Source organism: Oncorhynchus nerka, linkage group LG27 (assembly GCF_034236695.1).
Source record: "Oncorhynchus nerka isolate Pitt River linkage group LG27, Oner_Uvic_2.0, whole genome shotgun sequence".
In the NCBI taxonomy this organism is placed as follows: domain Eukaryota; kingdom Metazoa; phylum Chordata; class Actinopteri; order Salmoniformes; family Salmonidae; genus Oncorhynchus; species Oncorhynchus nerka.
In genome coordinates, this window is record NC_088422.1 from 48465245 (window position 1) to 48484808 (window position 19564).

Below are 19564 nucleotides of genomic sequence, written 5' to 3' on the forward strand. Positions count from 1 at the left end.
CCCTAGTCCTGTCAGAACAACCAGTCTAGTGTGCTTTACTTAAATGTCTTTTTATTTTTTTTATTTTACCTTTACTTAACTAGGCAAGTCAGTTAAAAACAAATTCTTATTTTCAATGACAGCCTAGGAACAGTGGGTTAACTGCCTGTTCAGGGGCAGAACGACAGATTTGTAACTTGTCAGCTCAGGCGTTTGAACTTGCAACCTTCCGGTTACTAGTCCAAAGCTCTAACCACTAGGCTACCCTGCCGTCATGAAGCCCACTCATTTACCATTCCATTAAATATGCAAATTGGTACATCCATTTTGAATGACAAATTATTCAAGAATCAATGGGTATATAACTTATGCCCAATGAGCTTAGTTCAACTGTACCCCATCATAACCCAAAATATAAGCTTGCTTTGTGTCAAGGTCAATCACCATCACCTCAAACCATGGTTAAGACTTGAATTTTGATATCATGGATGGTCATTCCTTGCATCTATAGCTCTGTCTACGAATCCGAGAGCAGTTACATTTGTCTAACCCCATCCCTCAGCTTTTTACCAAAAGAGTGGCCGGGTGCCTGCTAAGGACTGAATTAGTCATGGAGTCATAGTGGCAGCCTTCAATTGAGCAGAGAACACACAGACCGGAGAAGAAACGGAAAGAGGCCAGAAGAAAGAGGAACAGAGACAGAGACAGAAAAAAGGAGACTGATCACCACCCAGACCAACCTTGTGTGGTCAGAGGAATACAATTATAAGTGAAGTGCGCCGTCACTTTGGGTAGCTGTTAATGCATTCGCCAGATTAGAGGCAGAGGAGGAAATAGGGAGAAAACGGTCACCCGAGCACAAACCCAGAGTGGAAATTTAACAGTAACTCAACAGCGCTGCTGCTAAAATGGGCAGTCTAGTCACGCTGGCTGAACCAGCCACCCACTCGCACTGTCCAGCCAGTCAGGTTTTGTCCCAAACCCCCCCTTGCTCTGCTCAAACAACCCAGCCATCCAATTCAACATGACGCTCGCTAAAGTTGCGAGTCCCAGAAGTAAACAACATGCACAATTACACAATTAAATTCTTATTTTCAATGACAGCCTAGCATGACTAGGTGATGGAAGGGAGAGAGCGAGAAAGAGATATATTAAGAGAGAAAGAGGGAAAGGAAAAGAGGGTGATGAGCAGAGTCAGAGTGTTCAAAATAAAACAAAACAAATCCCTCGCCTCACTACATCCGCTCGCCATAAGGCTCTGAGCATTCATGCCACACAGCTGTCCTTTATGGCTTAGACAGAACATTCTGTGATACATTATACTTCTGAAGATGCACCATTAGAATCCTATTCATTGGGAGACATAGTAGGCTGTCGTCCGATAAGTTGCTGAAGCAATTAGCTAGGCCGGTGTTAAAACACCAAGCGAACGCTGCAGTTATCTCTTCGGATAAATGACTAAATGCTTAAGTCTTGCTCTAGGGGGTTGCAGTTAAGCACCTTGTGACAAACGCATTTGTAAGAAAATTGCTAGATAATTACAAACTGATTAGATTGATTGAATGGTTGGTTGATTGATTGGCTAATTGACTAATCGATTGATTGATGAGGAAGCCACTGTTCTGCAGACAAGAAGAAAAGCCAGTTCCGTACCTTACTAGAGCTGTGGTGTAGAGTGTCATTGTAAGTGACTCCAGTCTCCACATTCTTGATCTTCATGAAGCGTGGGCATTTGGAGGGGCTGCCATTCATAAGAGCCTTGTTAGGGGAGATCCTCCCCTGTGTTGGAGGCTAGAGGGATGAGATGGATGTTTAAGAGAATTAATACATTTTAGTCTGTAGAGTAGTGCATAATGCTTCTACTGTAATTGCCTTTGAACCCACCTCTGAGTGGAGGTTTGAGATGATAACTTTAGGTAGAGAGGGAAAAGGAGAGAGAGAGGCTGTGTTGACAATTCTGATCTTTTGCCACTAATTGGTCTTTTGACCAATCAGAGCAGATCTTTGGCAATAAAAATCATCCACAAATTCTTTTTTGTATTGGGCTGTGTGTAAACGCAGCCAGAGACCGATAGAGAAAGTCCATATCATGGACTGAAAATGTGAGCTCCAACATAAATCCACCAGCAGCATTCTTTCCTCAGCCGTCTGAATCCCAATTCTGACCTTCTTGCCATCAATTGGTCTTTTGACGAATCAGATCAGATCTTTTGACATTTTTTTTTTTTAACTAGGCAAGTTCATTAAGAACAAAATCTTACTTACAATGACGGCCTACCCCGGCCAAAACCTAACCCAGACAAAGCTGGGCAAATTGTGCGCCACCCTATGGGACTCCCAATTACAGCCAGTTGTGATACAGCCTGGAATCGAACCAGGGTCTTTAGTGATGCCTCTAGCACTGAGATGCGGTGCCTTAGACCGCATCCACTCGGGAGCCAAAAACACATCATAATTGGGCACCTGTGTAAACGCAGCCAGTGAGAGACAGGAGAAACACACCCCCATCAGGTAGAAAGGTAATCAGCATCCTTAACACTAGCATGATTGACTGCTAATTGCCAGCTCTCTCAGCTTGTCTACTCTGATGTGGTTATTAAGTGATGATCGCTTGAATGAATGTAATTTACCACAAGTTTGATTGTTGTATTGAATTGATTCTAAAGTGCTCAGGTCTCTCCATGCGGCTGAACCTCAAATCAAAAGGAAATCAATCCCACACCTTGTAATACCGCTCATCATCATCTCTCAAGACATTATTGCAAAACCACGCGGTGAAGGCACCTCAAACAACGGGCGTAAATTGTAGTGCTCGCTGAGGGGATGAAAGCAAAACGTCAATCGAGGCCCATTGAATTTTCAGAGAATAGGAGGAGAGACCCATCTGAATTCAATTGATTCCTCAGAGAGAGAAGTGATTCTGTGCCCATTACGAAATGCTCACCCACCCAGACAGCGATAGGATGCATACAAACGTGTGCCATTGTCATCTCCAAGTTCCTCTATACAGAAAGCCTATTGTGCAGCTAGGCCGCAGAAAGAGAGCTTATTACCCCTGTAGTCAAACAGCCAGAGGAAGGCAGACGAGTACAATTACACTTTACATGTTAAGTAGGAGAGAGAACGAGAGAGAGAACATGTTCTTAACTTAACATTAAGAACATGAATCATGAATTGGGGGAATGAAAAAAAAAACATGTATCAGTTGACAGAGTTTGACTGATTGAACTCTTTTCAGTGACATTATGCAGAAGAGCACAGGATAAGAGAACTTCTGCCACGGTGCTACTTATGCTTATCCTGAGGTGCATCAAAGGAGAGCCAAGCGACATCTCCAGAACCCGGTGGCGGTATCGTGACAGAACCTTCTGCCACTTCTACTTATTAACCAGTCAATTATACAGTAGAAGCTTTAGCAGTGAGCTCAGCACAAGACACAGCCAGAGTCCAGGACAGTCCTCCCCATAAAGTAAGAAATAATCATTCCAAACCTATCATCATGTCATCAAGCCCTTTCAGTCTAAATGAAATACGAATTTCAACTCTACAACCGTGTCATTTGGTAGTTCTGTAGCCTCCCGTCTCTCGTAGGATGGAGAATGACATATTGCACAACAAGTGGATGTCCTGCTTCACCATATTATCAAGGAAATATGGAAAATGGCTGAGAGAATCAAAAGGTAATTTATAACAATCATACATTTATCTCAGACTTTTTACATGTTAGTCATACACCTCTACACTCTCCTATGAGTCAGAAGTCATGGCAGACACACACACCTACTGTAGGCCATCTGGAAACACAGCTCTGCATGTACCTACGATGGCGCCAGTACGCCTGGCTGAGACACACACCTCCCCCATCCTCACTACACACACACACACACACACACCCCCTCCAGACCTCAAAGACCTAAATGGAGGGGACCTCAAAATACCTAATTTGGAGAGGGCCAAATCAGAGGAGAAAGATGAATCAGCTCCCTCTGCAACCACAGCTGCACACATTCATTAATTCCTTCGATCATGTCTCTCCATCCGGCCTCATTCACTACGAGAGCAGGAGGCTCAAGCAGCCCAGCCTACGTCACAAGTGGGTGGATCATCATGGGACCATGTGCGGATTATGACGCAAACGTGCATGTGTAGACGCGCACACACACACACACACAACCCAGACCCCTGGCTCTCTCTCTCCACTTACAACCACTCTCCATATGAGATGTGTAAACTGGCTTTCATGCTCTGACAGCTATCAGCCGGAAGGATCGAATGCCCAGGTGATGAGATCTTGAGCCAAGAGGGGCTTTGCCTTGTTGTTATGATACACATTGACCCGCATTCACAGTCACACTCGTAGAAAGCTCTAAGAGTTCCAAGAACAAGGAACACGCAATATATAGATTAGGGGGTTCTAGAAGCATATGTCATGTGCGACTCTAGAGGAATCGCCATGGGCTAGCATGCGCTTACACACACATATGGGAGGATAGGCTTTCACAAGCGGGTTCACTCGAAAGGCATGTAAGTACACATTCATAAACATATGCACACACTTATAAAAAATGGTTCCAAAAGGGTTCTTCGGCTGTCCCCATAGGAGAACCCTTTGCGGTTCCATGAAGAATAGTCTGTGTAAAGAGTTCTACCTGGAAGCAAAAAAGGGTTTTCCAAAGGGTTCTCCTATGTGGACTGTCAAAGAACCCTTTGGGGAAAAAAAGGTGCTAACTAGAACCAAAGAGTGCCCACGCACACAAACATAGTTGAGTGTTTTTACCTCGTCCTTCTCAGAGTAAGGGTTGGTGAGCACCGTCTGCATGTTGTTGTCCTTCCTCCACAGGTCTTCACACACACTGTTCTTATCAGACGCCAGCTGGGGTGACATACCATTTCCCATACCAAGGTCCCTGCAAGGCACATACAGTTCCGTGAAAGGTAGGTGTGTTAACATCTGGTATTAAAACCCACTATTTACGTCTTCACTTTGAGAGACGAGATCAAAACATAGATGAAATGCTCCCTTGAACTAAATCAAAAACACTGAGAACTTGCCAAACAATTGCTTAACATACAATAACTCATTTACTATGAATACAATGACAGTTGCTGTGGTGACAAACATATAGAAACAATAACCAAAAAGCACTAAGAGAAACAATTCCACTAAAACAACATACAGAGGAAGTATATCTAACTAAGATCTATGGGCAAGCAGAACATCTGAGTCTTTCCATGAAATGAGTCTCTTTCGATATGTTAAGTAGAAATTATGCACCAATATTGAATTGTAAAAGCCTGCTAAATTAAGTGCATATGGAAAATGTATACTTTTTATATGAAAAGACTCGCTAAAGTGCAAAAATTATGCATTTTGTTATGTACCTCTGACTTTCTACTGTAGAAGATTTTAACTCACTTAAACTGGAGAAATGTTTGGGTTTTCACCATCATTGTAAGGCCCTAATTATTTTGGTTGCTTTGACATTCATTTCTGAAGATTATTTATTTCATTACGGATTCATTTCAGGCTAAAAACAAAAGAAACCTGTCCCTCATTTTAAGGTCAACCCTGTTACGTGGACTGAACTTTAAATGTTTTACATTGAGCATCGAATAGTGTAAAAGTAGGCGAGCTGGTTCTCGTCTTTTTGGCCATTTCCTGGTGTTTTGTGGTGGAATATTTAGTGGATTACCCATAGATACAGGCTGTAAATGTTAACAATTCATTTAGATTTTTTTGGGGTGAAGCTTGCATTACACATAAGATTCCATTCCCCCTGTCGCAAGATAATTTATGGCTGATTTAAGAAGAAAAAAGTCAAACCTGTTACTTTATTTGGCAGTTAATATAGTAAAAAAAATATTAAATGTAACTCGAGATGGGAAAACATGTTTATTAAGTTGAACATGTGCTATTCATGACAGAGTGTTAAAATTAACAAATTACACTACCCAAATGGGACTCATTTCGTGGAACGACCCATCTATGTCCAAGCAGAGATTAGATAGACAATGGGTTTTTTTCATAGCCTTTGTGTGCAGTGGAAACCCCATGAGACGTGAATAATCACAGCAGCAAACTCATCAGCGTATGATTTGAGGTTTGCATTGCTTCACAACACCCACACATCTCCTCTCTCATGAGCGCATGTCCACGCTAATTGTAAATCTTCAGTCGCACGTCAGATCATTTCTCTCGCCCTAAAACACACCACAGGGCGCCAAACCGTCTCTCCCTCACACTGCGTACAATTAATTCCTTCAATTTGCTAAACAACCATATTCATCGCCTCCACAATTCTGTAGACCTACTCAGAAACAAAAAAAACTAAAAAACACAAGAGTAGTTATTATACATTGCATTTCCGAAAGTATTCAAACCCCTTTTGTTACGTTACAGCCTTATTCAAAAATATATTATGTTATTTGTTTTTGACAATCTACACACAATACCTAATAATGACAGAGTGAAAACCAGGTTGACATTTTCACACATTTACTCAAAACAAAAAACAGAAATACCTTATTTACATAAGTATTCAGACCCTTTGCTATGAAACTTGAAATTGAGCTCAAGTAAATCCTGTTTTCATTGATTATCCGAGATGTTTCTACAACTTGGAGTCCACCTGTGGTAAATTCAATTGAATGGACATGATTTGGAAAGGCACTCACATGTCTATATAAGGTCCCACAGTTGACCAGGCCATTAGGTAGAAGGAATTGCCCGTAGAGCTCAGAGACAGGACTGTGTTGAGGCACAGATCTGGGGAAGCTTAACAAAACATTTCTGCAGCATTGAAGGCCCCCAAGAACACAGTGGCCTCAATCATTCTTAAATGGAAGAAGTTTGGAACCACCAAGACTCTTCCTAGAGCTGACCGCCTGGCCAGAATGAGCAATAGAGGGAGAAAAGCCTTGGTCAGGGAGGTGATCAAGACCCTGATGGTCACTCTGACAGAGCTCTAGAGTTCCTTTTTGGCGATGGGAGAACCTTCCAGAAGGACAACCATCTCCGCAGCACTCCACCAATCAGGCCTTTTGATAGAGTGGCTAGACGGAAGCCACTCCTCAGTAATATTCACGTGAAAGCCAGCTTGGAGTTTGGGGATGTATTTCCGCAGCAGGGACTGGGAGACTAGTCAGGATCGAGGGAAAGATGAATGGAGCAAAGTACAGAGAGATCCTTGATGAAAACCTGTCACAGAGCGCTCAGAACCTCAGACTGTGGTGACGGTTCACCTTCCAACAGGACAACGACCCTAAGCACACAGCCAAGACAACGCAGGAGTGGCTTCGGGACAAGTCTCTGAATATCCTTGAGTGGCCCAGCCAGAGCCCGGACTTGAACCCAATTGAACATCTCTGGAGAGACCTGAAAAGTGCTGTGCAGCGACGCTCCCCATCCAACCTGAGAGCTTGAGAGGATCTGCAGAGAGGTAATTAGATAAACTCCCCAAATACAGGTGTACCAAGCTTGTAGTGTCATACCCAAGCAGATTCAAGGCTGTAGTCACTGCCAAAGGTGCTTTAACAAAGTACTGAGTAAAAGGTCTGGGGGGGAAAAAAGGGTTTTTGCCGGTGTACTGTGTGTACATTATTGAGGGATTTAAAACAATCTAATAAATTTTAGAATAAGGCTGTAATGTAACAAAATGTGGAAAAAGTCAAGGGGTCTGAATACTTTCCGAATGCACTATGCATAGTTTGTCATTGACTCTGACTCCATTATATTGTGGTGGGTTTCAGGGTGTTATTTTAACGAACCTAACGCAATGGTAAATCCTAGCGCTATACTGTAGGTCAAGGGTGTGTTAGAAATATTTTGGCAATTTTTATTGTGGGAATTATGAGCGCATTAGAGCAAAAGGGCTGGCTTTTGATGAATAAATACGTTTGAAGCTTGACCTGGCCAATCAGAACATGCTCCATGGCACACACAAAATTCAAATAGTGTATTTACTTTTATAATCAACTACAATTTCGAACGTTAGTCCGCTATAGCCTAGGTTGTTAAATAGGCTACAGAAACCAAATATAGGCCTACCCCATCTTTGCTAAATACATTGAACACGTTTTCAGTCCACATTTTTCTAAGTAACTGAATGGCTTCAGTGTGGAAATATATTGTTAAACAGAGCATTCACATTGATATAGGGCCTAGGCCTACTGTAAATTGTGTTATAGCGGAGCCATGGATATGCCAAACGTTGTTAATAAGCAAGAGAGTGAATAATTTAAATCAAAATGAAACAAACTTGTTTTAAATAGGCCGTCAAAATACTGTTAGGCCTACAGGCACCATAATTGCTCCCTGTGGGTATATACTATTAAGGCAATGCTGACAATGGAAGGTTTTACCCACGTTAAAACTTTTCACAGAAGCTGGACAAAGATCCAATATAAAAAGTAAATATCCACTCACCGTTATACTGCTCCCAAATATAAAATGTTTTATAAACATACTGGAACCATGTTACAGACCACATTCACACTTCTCCAGAAATAGCAGACGGCCCTAAATTCCATTGCACGCAAGCTGGAAGTTCTCATCATAAAACCAGGATGGTGAATAACTTTGGTTTTTAATCAAATGTAATTAACCAGCCTTCGTTATAGCCTTTAGGCATACGTCAAGGGTAGCCTACGGAGGGTTTTAGTTTTTAAAATCATATGAAACGGAAAACAAGCAATTGTTACATGAAAATACGTTCTAAATATAAGGTCAACCAGTATCACCTTATCGCATGATGGGCATATGGACACATGTAGCCTACGTGGATTTTTTTTTTTTTTTTTTTAAATGTACCAACCACGTTACCTCTATGACCTGCTTTACGCTGGTCTTAAATCTCCCAACATGCGCTGCATGAAATTCTCACTTTTGCGTTTGTTTTCAAGGACACTTCAGAAATTGCCACCCCAACGCAAGCAAGCTGATATTAGACAGGTAAATTGCTGAACCTGGTGCGGAAAACGCCAGAGCGTGCCGAAATTGCAAACGAATGTGTTTGGCACTTGCGTCGCCGTAGCACCAGCCGAAAATAGAGCCCTCAGCGTGAAAACAGCTTTTGGTAAATAGCTCTAGTTAATATGCTGTTCTATTTCAATTCAACAGCTATCAACTTATTAGCGAGATGATACTGCGCAAATAGTCAGAGATAACAGTGAAAGCCTGCCCTGAGTCAATACCGCCATTTCATTTTCTATAATCCTTCACCTCTATTGGGTGCTCTTTGGAGAGCCTCTTTAGTGATTGAGCTTTGCAGTGTCTGAACGTCATCATAACCCTAACAAGGAAATCAGGTTAGCTAGCCAAATCTTTCCCGTCTCAAATGCCAACACGTTTTCAGTCTGCCCTTCTAAAATACAGGAGGCATTTAAAGCTAATTTGTTGTTAAGTACCATAGCTTATTTATCAACCACAATAGAATTTCCACAGTGCTTTGTTTTGAGGTAGACTTAAAGTACATTTTTACATCCGTTTTCCAAAGAAGCTATGATTAATTTGAGGATGGGAACCAGCAGAGCACACATAGGGGGTTGACGCAGTGCTATTGATTGAGGTACTGTATGTACCATGCTCTCTCAGATTTTGATTGGATACATGTACACAGGAGGTGTAAGATGTCAGTGTCTACAGTATAATCACTACTGCAGGCCTTTGAGTGGGTTACAGTCAACAATAGGAGCTCTCCAAAGAAAATAACCACAAGAATCAGATAGATGGATTAAAAGGTTTCAGTCACGGACCAATTGCTCCCTGATGTGAAAAGAAACAAACACACTAGAAATGTAGAGATCTATAATTAGCCTGCAGTAATATTCTCATTCTACCATCTAACCAACTAACTGATCACTGTGTTGTGGCATTGTGATGTGTATGTATGTACGGTCGGGTTCAATAGGTTCAATAGGTCAGCTCACCGGTCCACCTGCACCTCAGCATCCCTGCGCTCTATGGTCCTCTGTTCCTCTCCGTTGATCTCCCTCTTACTGTTCTTGATCAGCTGCAGCACCGGCTCGATCTCCTTCAGCATGTCGTTGTTCTCCTCCACACCGTTCAGAAGCAGCGCCCCGCAGCCCCTGTCTCTGAGCATGGGATCTTGGGCTGCGATCAGTGCCTGCACCCCTCCCCTCTGGAGCATGGCCTCTCTGTGGAACGGGGTCACCGAGGGGGAGGACAGGTTCTCGATGGCCCTCAGCTGCTGTGGGTCCTTGCCTCCCTGCCCCGGGCTAAGGGGGCTTAACGGACAGCAGCGCTCGTAGGACTTGGAAGCGGGGAAGACTGGCCTGGTGACCCTGACGGTCCTCTGATGTCCATCCCCAGTCAGGGTGGTCTCCAGGTGGGTGGTGAAGCCCTCTGGGCCCCGGAGGATGAGGACAGCGTGGCTCTCAGGGGACACATTCTTCAGGGTCTCCAGGGCCCGCTCATAGCTAAGGTCCACCAGGGGCTTGTTGTTGACTGCCAGTACTATGTCCCCCACCTGGACCAGGCCACACTCTTCGGCAGACCCGCCCCGGATCAGGTCGGACACTATGACGGGCGGCTTGCAGACGCGCTGCTTGACAAGGAAGCCCAGCCCACCCACCTTTCTCTTGAAAAGACGCACCGAGATGATGTTGGGCTGCAGCTGGCACACTGTGGGCTCAGACTCCTGCATGGTGTCTGGCGGTGTATTTCCACTCAGGGATCTGTAGCATACAGAAGAAGAATTAATGGGAGTGAAGTCAAGTTGTTTTAGTAAAAGAGGACATGGACTTCACTTTGTGATCTGTTTGATAGTGTGTTTACAGATGCAAATGTGAGTCATCATAGAAACATGGTTTTACACTGAACATTACAGTCTGAGTCATTTTAGTTGTGGAAATAATCCAGTATGTTACTGTCTGGGCCTGCTGGCACATATTGACTTCTTGTCAATCCCTTTAAATCGCAGTCTGTCTAATTGAATGAAAACTGTAGATATCAATGACTTGTAGGGGTATTATTGAACTAATGATCTGATCCTGGATCAGTAGTGAACTTCTACCTATTCGATTTCTCTCCCTGCTCTTCTGGATGTGTTGTAACACAGTATTTCAGTTTCTGATTGACTGTTAAGTTCTTAGCTGTAAGGTTGTTGTGTTTGAGCAGTGGAAAGTGCTTTAGACAGTTTGTCACAACAAAAAAAAAATCAAACCTTGGTAACATTGGCTATAGTCGTGATCTGTTTGATATAATAACAGATTTATTTTCTTATCTATTTAGAAATAGTGAGTAAGATAAAGGCTTCAATGCAAGATGACTCATCTTGTTTATAGCGATACCCTCGTCAGACAGAAAAATCATACGTTTGTATGGCTATGCAACTCTGAGCTGAGTGAAAGACAGCAGACAACGTTGCACAGCAGATGGGCTGGGTTACAAACAACTTTCAAGACATAGTATACATAGTTAGCAGTGTTCACCACACTTCTCTTTTATTTTTCAAATGCTTTTCAAAATGTTCCAATTGGCTACATTTGTATGACTTCAATAACCCACACAATATGACCAGGTCTATAGTTTCTTAAAATAATTTCAATGTTAGCAATCCAGCAGAATTCATAACATGGGCAACGCTTGATTGTGGTGAGGTGACATGTCCTTGTGGGTGGTAAAAGTATCAATAAAAAAAAATTGAAAAATGAGAGCACCAAGGACAGCTCCCTATGGCATATAACCAATCCAGCACCACGGACGTCGCTCATTATCCCTTAGTGTATTACAATTTCGTTCAGGGTTCTCTAGCTTCACGTAACCATTTTTTAAACATTTAAATATTTTGATGAGTATGTATTGTTTGTAACCAACGGTATCATAAATTTAGTGTTAAATGTTTCTTGAAAATTACGATCACTTTCCCAAAAATGTAAGTTAGCTGTTCACACGCAGAAATGCCAAACATTGTCTATCGCTTAAACAAAGTGAAAGAACCAGAAAGATCAGTGTTAGTCCACTGGAATTATTTGAAGTTTGGTTCTTTTCATTCTTTTTTTATGTCCTGCCCATTGGGGAAACCAAAGAGCACTTGTTCGACTGCTCAGTTCATATTCCCCCGGACACAATGAAAACTCTTCATGGCAATCCCTGATCTTCCTACTTCTCCTCGATCACATTCCCAAATACAGGTGTGCCAAGCTTGTAGCGTCATACCCAAGAAGACTCTATGCTATAATCACTGCCAACGGTGCTTCAACAAAGTACTGAGTAAAGGGTCTGAATGCTTATGTAAATGTGATTTCAATTTATTTTTAATAAATATGCAAGAATTAACAAAAAAATAAACTGGTTTTGCCCTGTCATTATGGGGCATTGTGTGTAGATTGAGGGGGGAAAAAACTATTTTATAAGGCTGCAACTTAACAAAATGTGGAAAAAGTCCAGGGGTCTGAATACTTCTCAAAGGCACTGTACATACCCTAGGCAGAGGTACTCAACCCTACGAGGTCCAGAGCCTGCTGGTTTTCAGTGCTCTCTGATAATTTACTGAACACACCCGGTGTCTCTGATTAGAGGGGAACAATTAATAAAAATGCACTGCAACTGGCTTTGAGTTCCAGAGCACAAGGCTATGGTGTATATAGTTAGCACCAGTGGCCATGCAACCTAATGTTTGTTACTTTTATGCAGCAAGTGAATCTTCCTATTGTGCTAATTGCGAAACACACATCCGTTTTCTGATTTTTTAAAACAAAGCTTTGCATGTGTAGCAAAGCGGACCCTGGGTATGCAAGGGAGGTGACTGGTGGGAATGAGGTTGTAGAAAAATAGTACTTGATTTATTGTAGATGAAAAGTACTTGATGTATTAGAACTTGATTTATTGTAGACTTCAGCAAACATGACGTGACTTGACAAACAGTTGTCCATAGCAGTAACATCCAGGATACAAAAATGACGGAAGACGGCGAGTCTAACCTCAGCCCTTCAATAGGGTTTCTACTGCAGGTAAGAGTAGGACTAAATGCTAAACAGCACAACTAGCGATTGCACCTCTCAACAGAGCCCAACTCTCCCCCTCACTGGGACTAGAGTCTACCAGGACATCTAAAATCAACTGCAAGTTCATAAAGGATTCAACAAACATTGTAAAATGAGATAAAAGGACAGCATGTAGTTAAAAAATATATATAAATATCGTAGCACCTAAACCACGCCCATAATGATTCACCAATGAGAATGTACATTTAATTAGCCAAATGTTACATTGTTAATTAAGACCAGGCAATCCTATGGAAAAACATGATTTAAGTAAAACACATTCATTACTTTAAATAACCATATTTAGTCCAGTACCCTATAGTTTAAAAGAGAGCGCTACATTAAGTAGAACATTATTAGAGATAGTACTCAGAAATTACCTAACTCACGCTAATTACCTAACTCACCACGCCTGGCGTCAACCTAAGCAATCAACTTGGTAGCAAACATTTAAGGTCAGGCACACCTAAAATGGAGGATAACTATGCATGGCAAGGGACTAGTGCACTTTATCCAAACCACACATGTAAATAAACTCCGCAAAAAAAGAAAAGTCCCTTTTTCAGGACCCTGTCTTTCAAAGATAATTTGTAAAAATCCAAATAACTTCACATATCGTCATTGTAAAGGGTTTAAACCCTTTTTCCCCATGCTTGTTCAATGAACCATAAACCATTAATGAACATGCACCTGTGGAACTGCCGTTAAGACACTAACAGCTTACAGAAGGTAGGAAATTAAGGTCACAGTTATGAAAACTTATGACACTAAAGAGGCCTTTCTACTGACTGAAAAACACCAAAATAATTATGCCCAGGGTCCCTGCTCATCTGCTTGAACGTGCCTTAGGCATGCTGCAAGGAGGCATGAGGACTGCAGATGTGGCCAGGGCAATAAATTGCTATGTCTGTACTGTGAGATGCCTAAGACAGCGCTACAGGACGGACAGCTGATCGTCCTCACAGTGGCAGACCACGTGTAACCTGCACAGGATTGGTACATCCGAACATCACACCTGCGGGACAGGAACGCACAATCCCTCCATCAGTGGTCAGACTGTCCACAATAGGCTGAGAGAGGCTGGACTGAGGGCTTGTAGGCCTGTTGTAAGGCAGGTCCTCACCAGACATCACCGGCAACAATGTCACCTATGGGCTCGTTCTGTGCGTGATTTCCTGCAAGACAGGAATGTCAGTCTTCTGCCATGGCCAGCGAAGATCCCGGATCTCAATCCCACTGAGCATGTCTTGGGGTGGCAGGGTAGCCTAGTGGTTAGAGTGTTGGACTAGTAACCGGAAGGTTGCAAGTTCCAACCCCCGAACTGACAAGGTACAAATCTGTCTTTAACCCACTATTCCTAGGCCGTCATTGAAAATAAGAATTTGTTCTTAACTGACTTGCCTAGTTAAATAAAGGTAAAATAAATGTATGGGACCTGTTGGATCAGCGGGTGAGGGCTAGGGCCATTCCCCCAGAAATGTCTGGGAACTTGCAGGTACCTTGGTGGAAGAGTGGGGTAACATCTCACAGCAAGAACTGGAAAATCTGGTGCAGTCCATGAGGAGATGCACTGCAGTACTTAATGCAGCTGGTGGCAATGTCAGATACTGACTGTTACTTTTGATTTTGACCCCCCTCCCTTTGTTCAGGGACACATTATTCCATTTCTGTTAGTCACATGTCTGTGGAACTTGTTCAGTTTATGTCTCAGTTTTTGAACCTTGTTATGTTCATACAAATATTTAATGTTAAGTTTGCTGAAAATAAACGCAGTTGACAGTGAGAGGATGCTTTTTTTTTGCTGAGTTCATAACTTTTTACAGATCAGTGACTGAAATAAGACTTGACTTTAGCTATATTTATTAGATTATACAGAAGCAGGACTGGACAACCTTCTTTACATGCAGCTTGAGGTTTATGACATGGTCAAGGTTTCTGGCCATAGGCTTTACATTAGTGGACAAATGACCAAGGTTATTTACAATCTGTGTTCTAGCAAGACGGGGGGTCAATAAAACAACCTTTGATTTCTTATCATTGAGCTGGAGAAAATTGTCAGTCATCCAACATTTGATGTCAGCAAGACACTTGTGAAGGGTATGGTCTTTGGGTCGGATTGGTTAATAAAGCCGTGTGTCATCCACATTGCAGCAAACTGAACGTTATGATTGCGGATGATGTCACCAAGGGAAGCATGACAGATAAAAAAGGATGAGGCCCAGTCTGACCCCTGAGAGACACCATAGTGAAAAGGTGCTGGGGACCCTACTGAACCACCCATGCTCACTGAGAAACGTCTGCCACAGATATGACCTGAGCCAGTCGAGGGCAATGCTGGAGATTCCCACTCACCTCTCCCAGCCGGTCAACAAAGATGTTAAGATCAAGAGTATCAAATGCGGCACTGAGATCAAAATAACTAAAATAGCGCATTCACCGACAGACAACAGAAGATCATTACTGACTTTCAATAAAGCAGCGTTCTTGCTTTGAAGTGAGCAGAAGCCAGACTGGAAGTTGTTCATACTCAAATAAGCCAACTATTGCTAGAAAAAAATAACTTTTTGTAAAATCTTAGATTTAAAAAATAATCAAAAAAGACATTTAGAGATAGGTCTATAATTACTCAGTGAGGAGGGGTCTAGATTGGGCTTTTTAAGGAGAGGTTGAATCACAGCAGTGAGGGAGCTATTTACAATAGAATGTTGGGGACAACTGTAGGCATAACGGGGCGGCAGGGTAGCCTAGTGGTTAGAGCGTTGGACTAGTAACCGGAAGGTTGCAAGTTCAAACCCCCGAGCTGACAAGGTTCAAATCTGTCGTTCTGCCCCTGAATAGGCAGTTAACCCACTGTTCCTAGGCAGTCATTGAAAATAAGAATTTGTTCTTAACTGACTTGCCTAATTAAAATAAATAAACTGTTAGTCATCTTGAAAGGATCACTTCCAAGAGGCAGGAGGTCTTTATGGGAGCTACAGTATCAAGGAGAAACTCAAAGGATATTTGAGTGAAAGGAAGCAGTAGTTGCCTCAAGTGCCCCCTGACCAGAAATGATGGTACGGTGCCGGCTACTGTCAATCTGGGATCTAATATTTTTGTACTTTTCTGTAAAGGATCGTAAAAACTGTTTGCAGAGGTCAGGGCTGTACCACAACCGGCCGTGATTGGGAGTCCCATAGGGCGGGCCCAGCGTCATCCGGGTTTGGCCAGTGTAGGCCGTAATTGTAAATAAGAATTTGTTCTTAACTGACTTGACTAGTTAAAAAAACTTTCGATTAAAATAAAACAACAGGTCACACTCAATTGTTGTAATCAGAATTTTAGAATTGTGGGAGTTTAGAGAACAGGGTGAGAAGTAGTCAGCTCTTGCATCTTTAAAGCGGCAATCTGTAGTTCTAACAATTAAAAAGAATCACCCCACCACTAGATTGGTAAAAAGCTGAGGGATGGGGCTGGAGAAATGTAACCACTCAAACTCATGGACAGAGCTGTGGATACAAGGACTGAACATTCATGATATCAAAATGATAGTGTTACCATGCTTTTAGGCTATACAGCCCTCAAACTCAACTCTGGAACCGAAAGCCAGATCCACTGCGTTTTTCTTTTATTGTTGCCCTCTAAATCAGGGACTACATTAAGGGACTACATTATTTAGACCTGGAACACCAGGTGGGTGCAGGTAGAACAGAAGACCAGCAGGCTCCAGACCTTGTAGGGTAAGAGTTGAATACCCCTGCTCTAGTGCTTTTTTTTTTTTTTTACATGTACATTGTTTACAAACAAAGGAGAAAAACAAGCTTATATTTTTGGTGCTGATGTGGTACAACAGTTCAACTAAGCTCACAAGGCACATATAAGTTATATTCGTCAAGAATCAATGGCTATACAGTATCATTTAAGTCTAAAAATGTATGTAGCTACTGCAGATTGCCCCTTTAACCGTAATTTCTCATCCTTCCATGCATGTTCAGATGTTCTAAATTGACTTTTTAAAAAGGCACAAGTGTGATCATTTAATCAAGGTGAGACTTTGGCAGACAGTTTATTATTGGATTTAACTGGTGCCACAGTTCAAAGTAAATATTGTCAAAGTAATGCGCTATCCACTATTTTTGGAAAGCCATTAACCGACAAAAAAATCAACAGTAAGACTGAGCAGTTGTTACATTCGATTTGACAGTATATAATGTGTGAAACAGCAACGATAGTGATGCATAATCAACAGCACTAAACAGCCATAAAATGCGTAATTTTCTGTATGGTGCGTTGTTTGAATAATTCAAGAAACTCACCTCTGAGAACAACAAGTTCACTTGCACAACGAACTGTTGCAAATACAAGTGACAGATGAACTCCTCTCGTGCGTATTCGTTGTCCTCGGAATCTGCACACACAGGTTGTCCGCTTCGCTCGAGCTCCTCAAGTCCCACTTGTGTGCGTTGTCTCATTAGAGTCGCGGCATGCCTGTGCTTCTCTGCGCGCCAGGGTGCCGTATAAATATGGAGCACGAGAGACACTGTGACGAGCGCAGATTGGGTCGTGCGCGGGCATTTATACCCTGGTCGGTGTAGTTTCCACTTCTTTAATCACCAAACTACACTAGTCCCTTCTGAGTACACACGTCCCACCCATTGCAAATGTTATTGCCAATATTTGTATTTACCCACATGTTGTTTACTCCATTTTAAACTTCAAAACTTGACTTGTGTGTAGGCAATATAAGGAGATTGCCTAATGGCACCAAAATAGCAATTCTGCCAATTGTGTGGCCCATGCCCTTGATATCAATTCGTGAAATTATTTTAGACTACATTTGATTGCATGTGTTATATTAATTTAAATGATTGATCAGGACTATAGGCTTATGGCATTTAATAACTGCTTTTAGCCAGTGGGACACGTGTATGTACTATTGGTGCCTTCATGACAACTGGGCACTCAGATAAAAACGAGGTCAAATCATGACGTCATGACTTGGAATTCTGAGTTGGATGACATTTTCAAAAACGATTTTTCCCAGTCAGAGCTCGTTTTTTCAGAGTTCTCAGTTGACTTGAATGCACTGAAGTTGGAATTCAGAGATATCCGAGTTCCCAGTTGTTTTGAATGTGGCAAATGTTCAAAATTCCTTGCACAGATAAGTGATGTCATTGCCAATGTCAAACACACACACACCACAACCCTGTTTTTTCCTTATGTGACACAAACTTAACCTTTATTTCCAACAATAGCCCACTGAAGGATCTCCTTGGAATAGGCAAAACAATGCCCTTAGCCATCAGTTCACATTGGAGTAGAGTAACTAAAGAAAAAGGCTATACTTACAATAGTTGCTCTGGATAAGAGTATCTGATAAATTAATAAATGTAATTTGTTTGTATATAAACGGCCTCAGTTGGCTCTCAAATGATTTTTCCCTGTCCAATGTTGTTATCTGCCCAGGTAGAGGAGAGGCCATTTTGACCTCACAGATATAGCAACCAATTAAAGAGGAAATCCTGTGTTTGAAAAGGTGACGTGAAGGTGGGTTAGCGTCACCTTCACGTTAGATAATGATACAGATATCACCAGTCATGGAGTTCCTTGACATTGAACTCCAATCATATTTTGTGACTGGGGTATAGTTTTTTTAATTCTCAGGCAGTTACTCTACAGGAATACCCAGCTGTCACAGTGTTCAAGGATGTCAACCCTGGTATTTAATGGTAAGAGACCAGGATTACATTTCAGTTCCTTTCCCTTCACCCAGAAGTGTCCACTCATTCACTCCCCCTCACAGTTAAAATCATTGGGTTGGTGCAACCACAGCTAAAGAGTGTCCTGTGTGGATCACTTGGTAAAGCATGGTGCTTGCAAAGCCATGTTTGTACTCACCATCTAAGTCGCTTTGAATAAGAGCTTCTTCTACATTACTCAGATGTTAAGGTCACTGCTGTCCACACTGACTAGCAAAGCATATGGGACAAAGGATGCTGTATGCATTACTGCCTGCCAATCAGCATTGGCCTTTTGACCCAACTTGCTCCCTAGCTGTCAGATAAAGAAAATGTCACGACAGGCCTGATGGAAACAGCAAATTTGTCGTTAAACTTTCCGAATGTCAACAAAAGAAAATATGCTAGACAAGGTGGGATCTTTTTGCGTCTGTAAAATTAATTATGCAGGCCTCCTGTATGGTGCAGCAGTCTAAGGAACTACATCACAGTGCTTGAGGCGTCACTACAGACCCGGGTTTGATCTCAGGCTGTGTCAAAACCGTCAGTGACCAGAATCCCATAGGGCGGTGCACAATTGGCCTAGCATCGCCCTGGTTAGGGGAGGGTTTGGCCGGGGGGGCTATACTGGGCTCATTGCGCTCTAGCGACTCCTTTTGGCAGGTCGTGCGCCTGCAGGCTGACTTCGGTCATCAGTTGAACAGTGTTTCCTCTGACACATTGCGGTGCGACTGGCTTCTGGGTTAATGTATGTTGTGATATGTTGTGTGGTCCTTCCACTAAGACTCGGGAAAGAATGCAGTTTATTAGGCTACAGGTGAAATAAGTTATGATGAACTTCACAGGGTGGTGAATGTGCACGC

The 19564-nt window shown here is 42.3% G+C and overlaps 1 protein-coding gene across 3 annotated transcripts in view; it reads right to left on the reverse strand.

Annotated features, from left to right (window-relative positions):
- The window catches only part of nos1 (nitric oxide synthase 1 (neuronal)), a 62463-nt gene extending 45002 nt beyond the window's left edge, over positions 1-17461 (reverse strand). For 2 of the 3 annotated variants that reach the window (XM_029638454.2, XM_029638453.2), the window contains exons 1-4: positions 17280-17461; positions 9907-10674; positions 4757-4886; positions 1633-1770 (exon numbers count right to left, since the gene is read on the reverse strand). In XM_029638454.2, coding sequence (XP_029494314.2) covers positions 1633-1770; positions 4757-4886; positions 9907-10643 — 1005 coding nt within the window. In that variant the 5' untranslated portion in view covers positions 10644-10674; positions 17280-17461. Of the gene's footprint in view, positions 1-1632; positions 1771-4756; positions 4887-8800; positions 9250-9906; positions 10675-17279 lie in introns of those variants that run through there. The other variant, XM_065011720.1, reaches the window with a different exon arrangement.
- Between the last annotated feature and the right edge of the window lie 2103 nt (positions 17462-19564).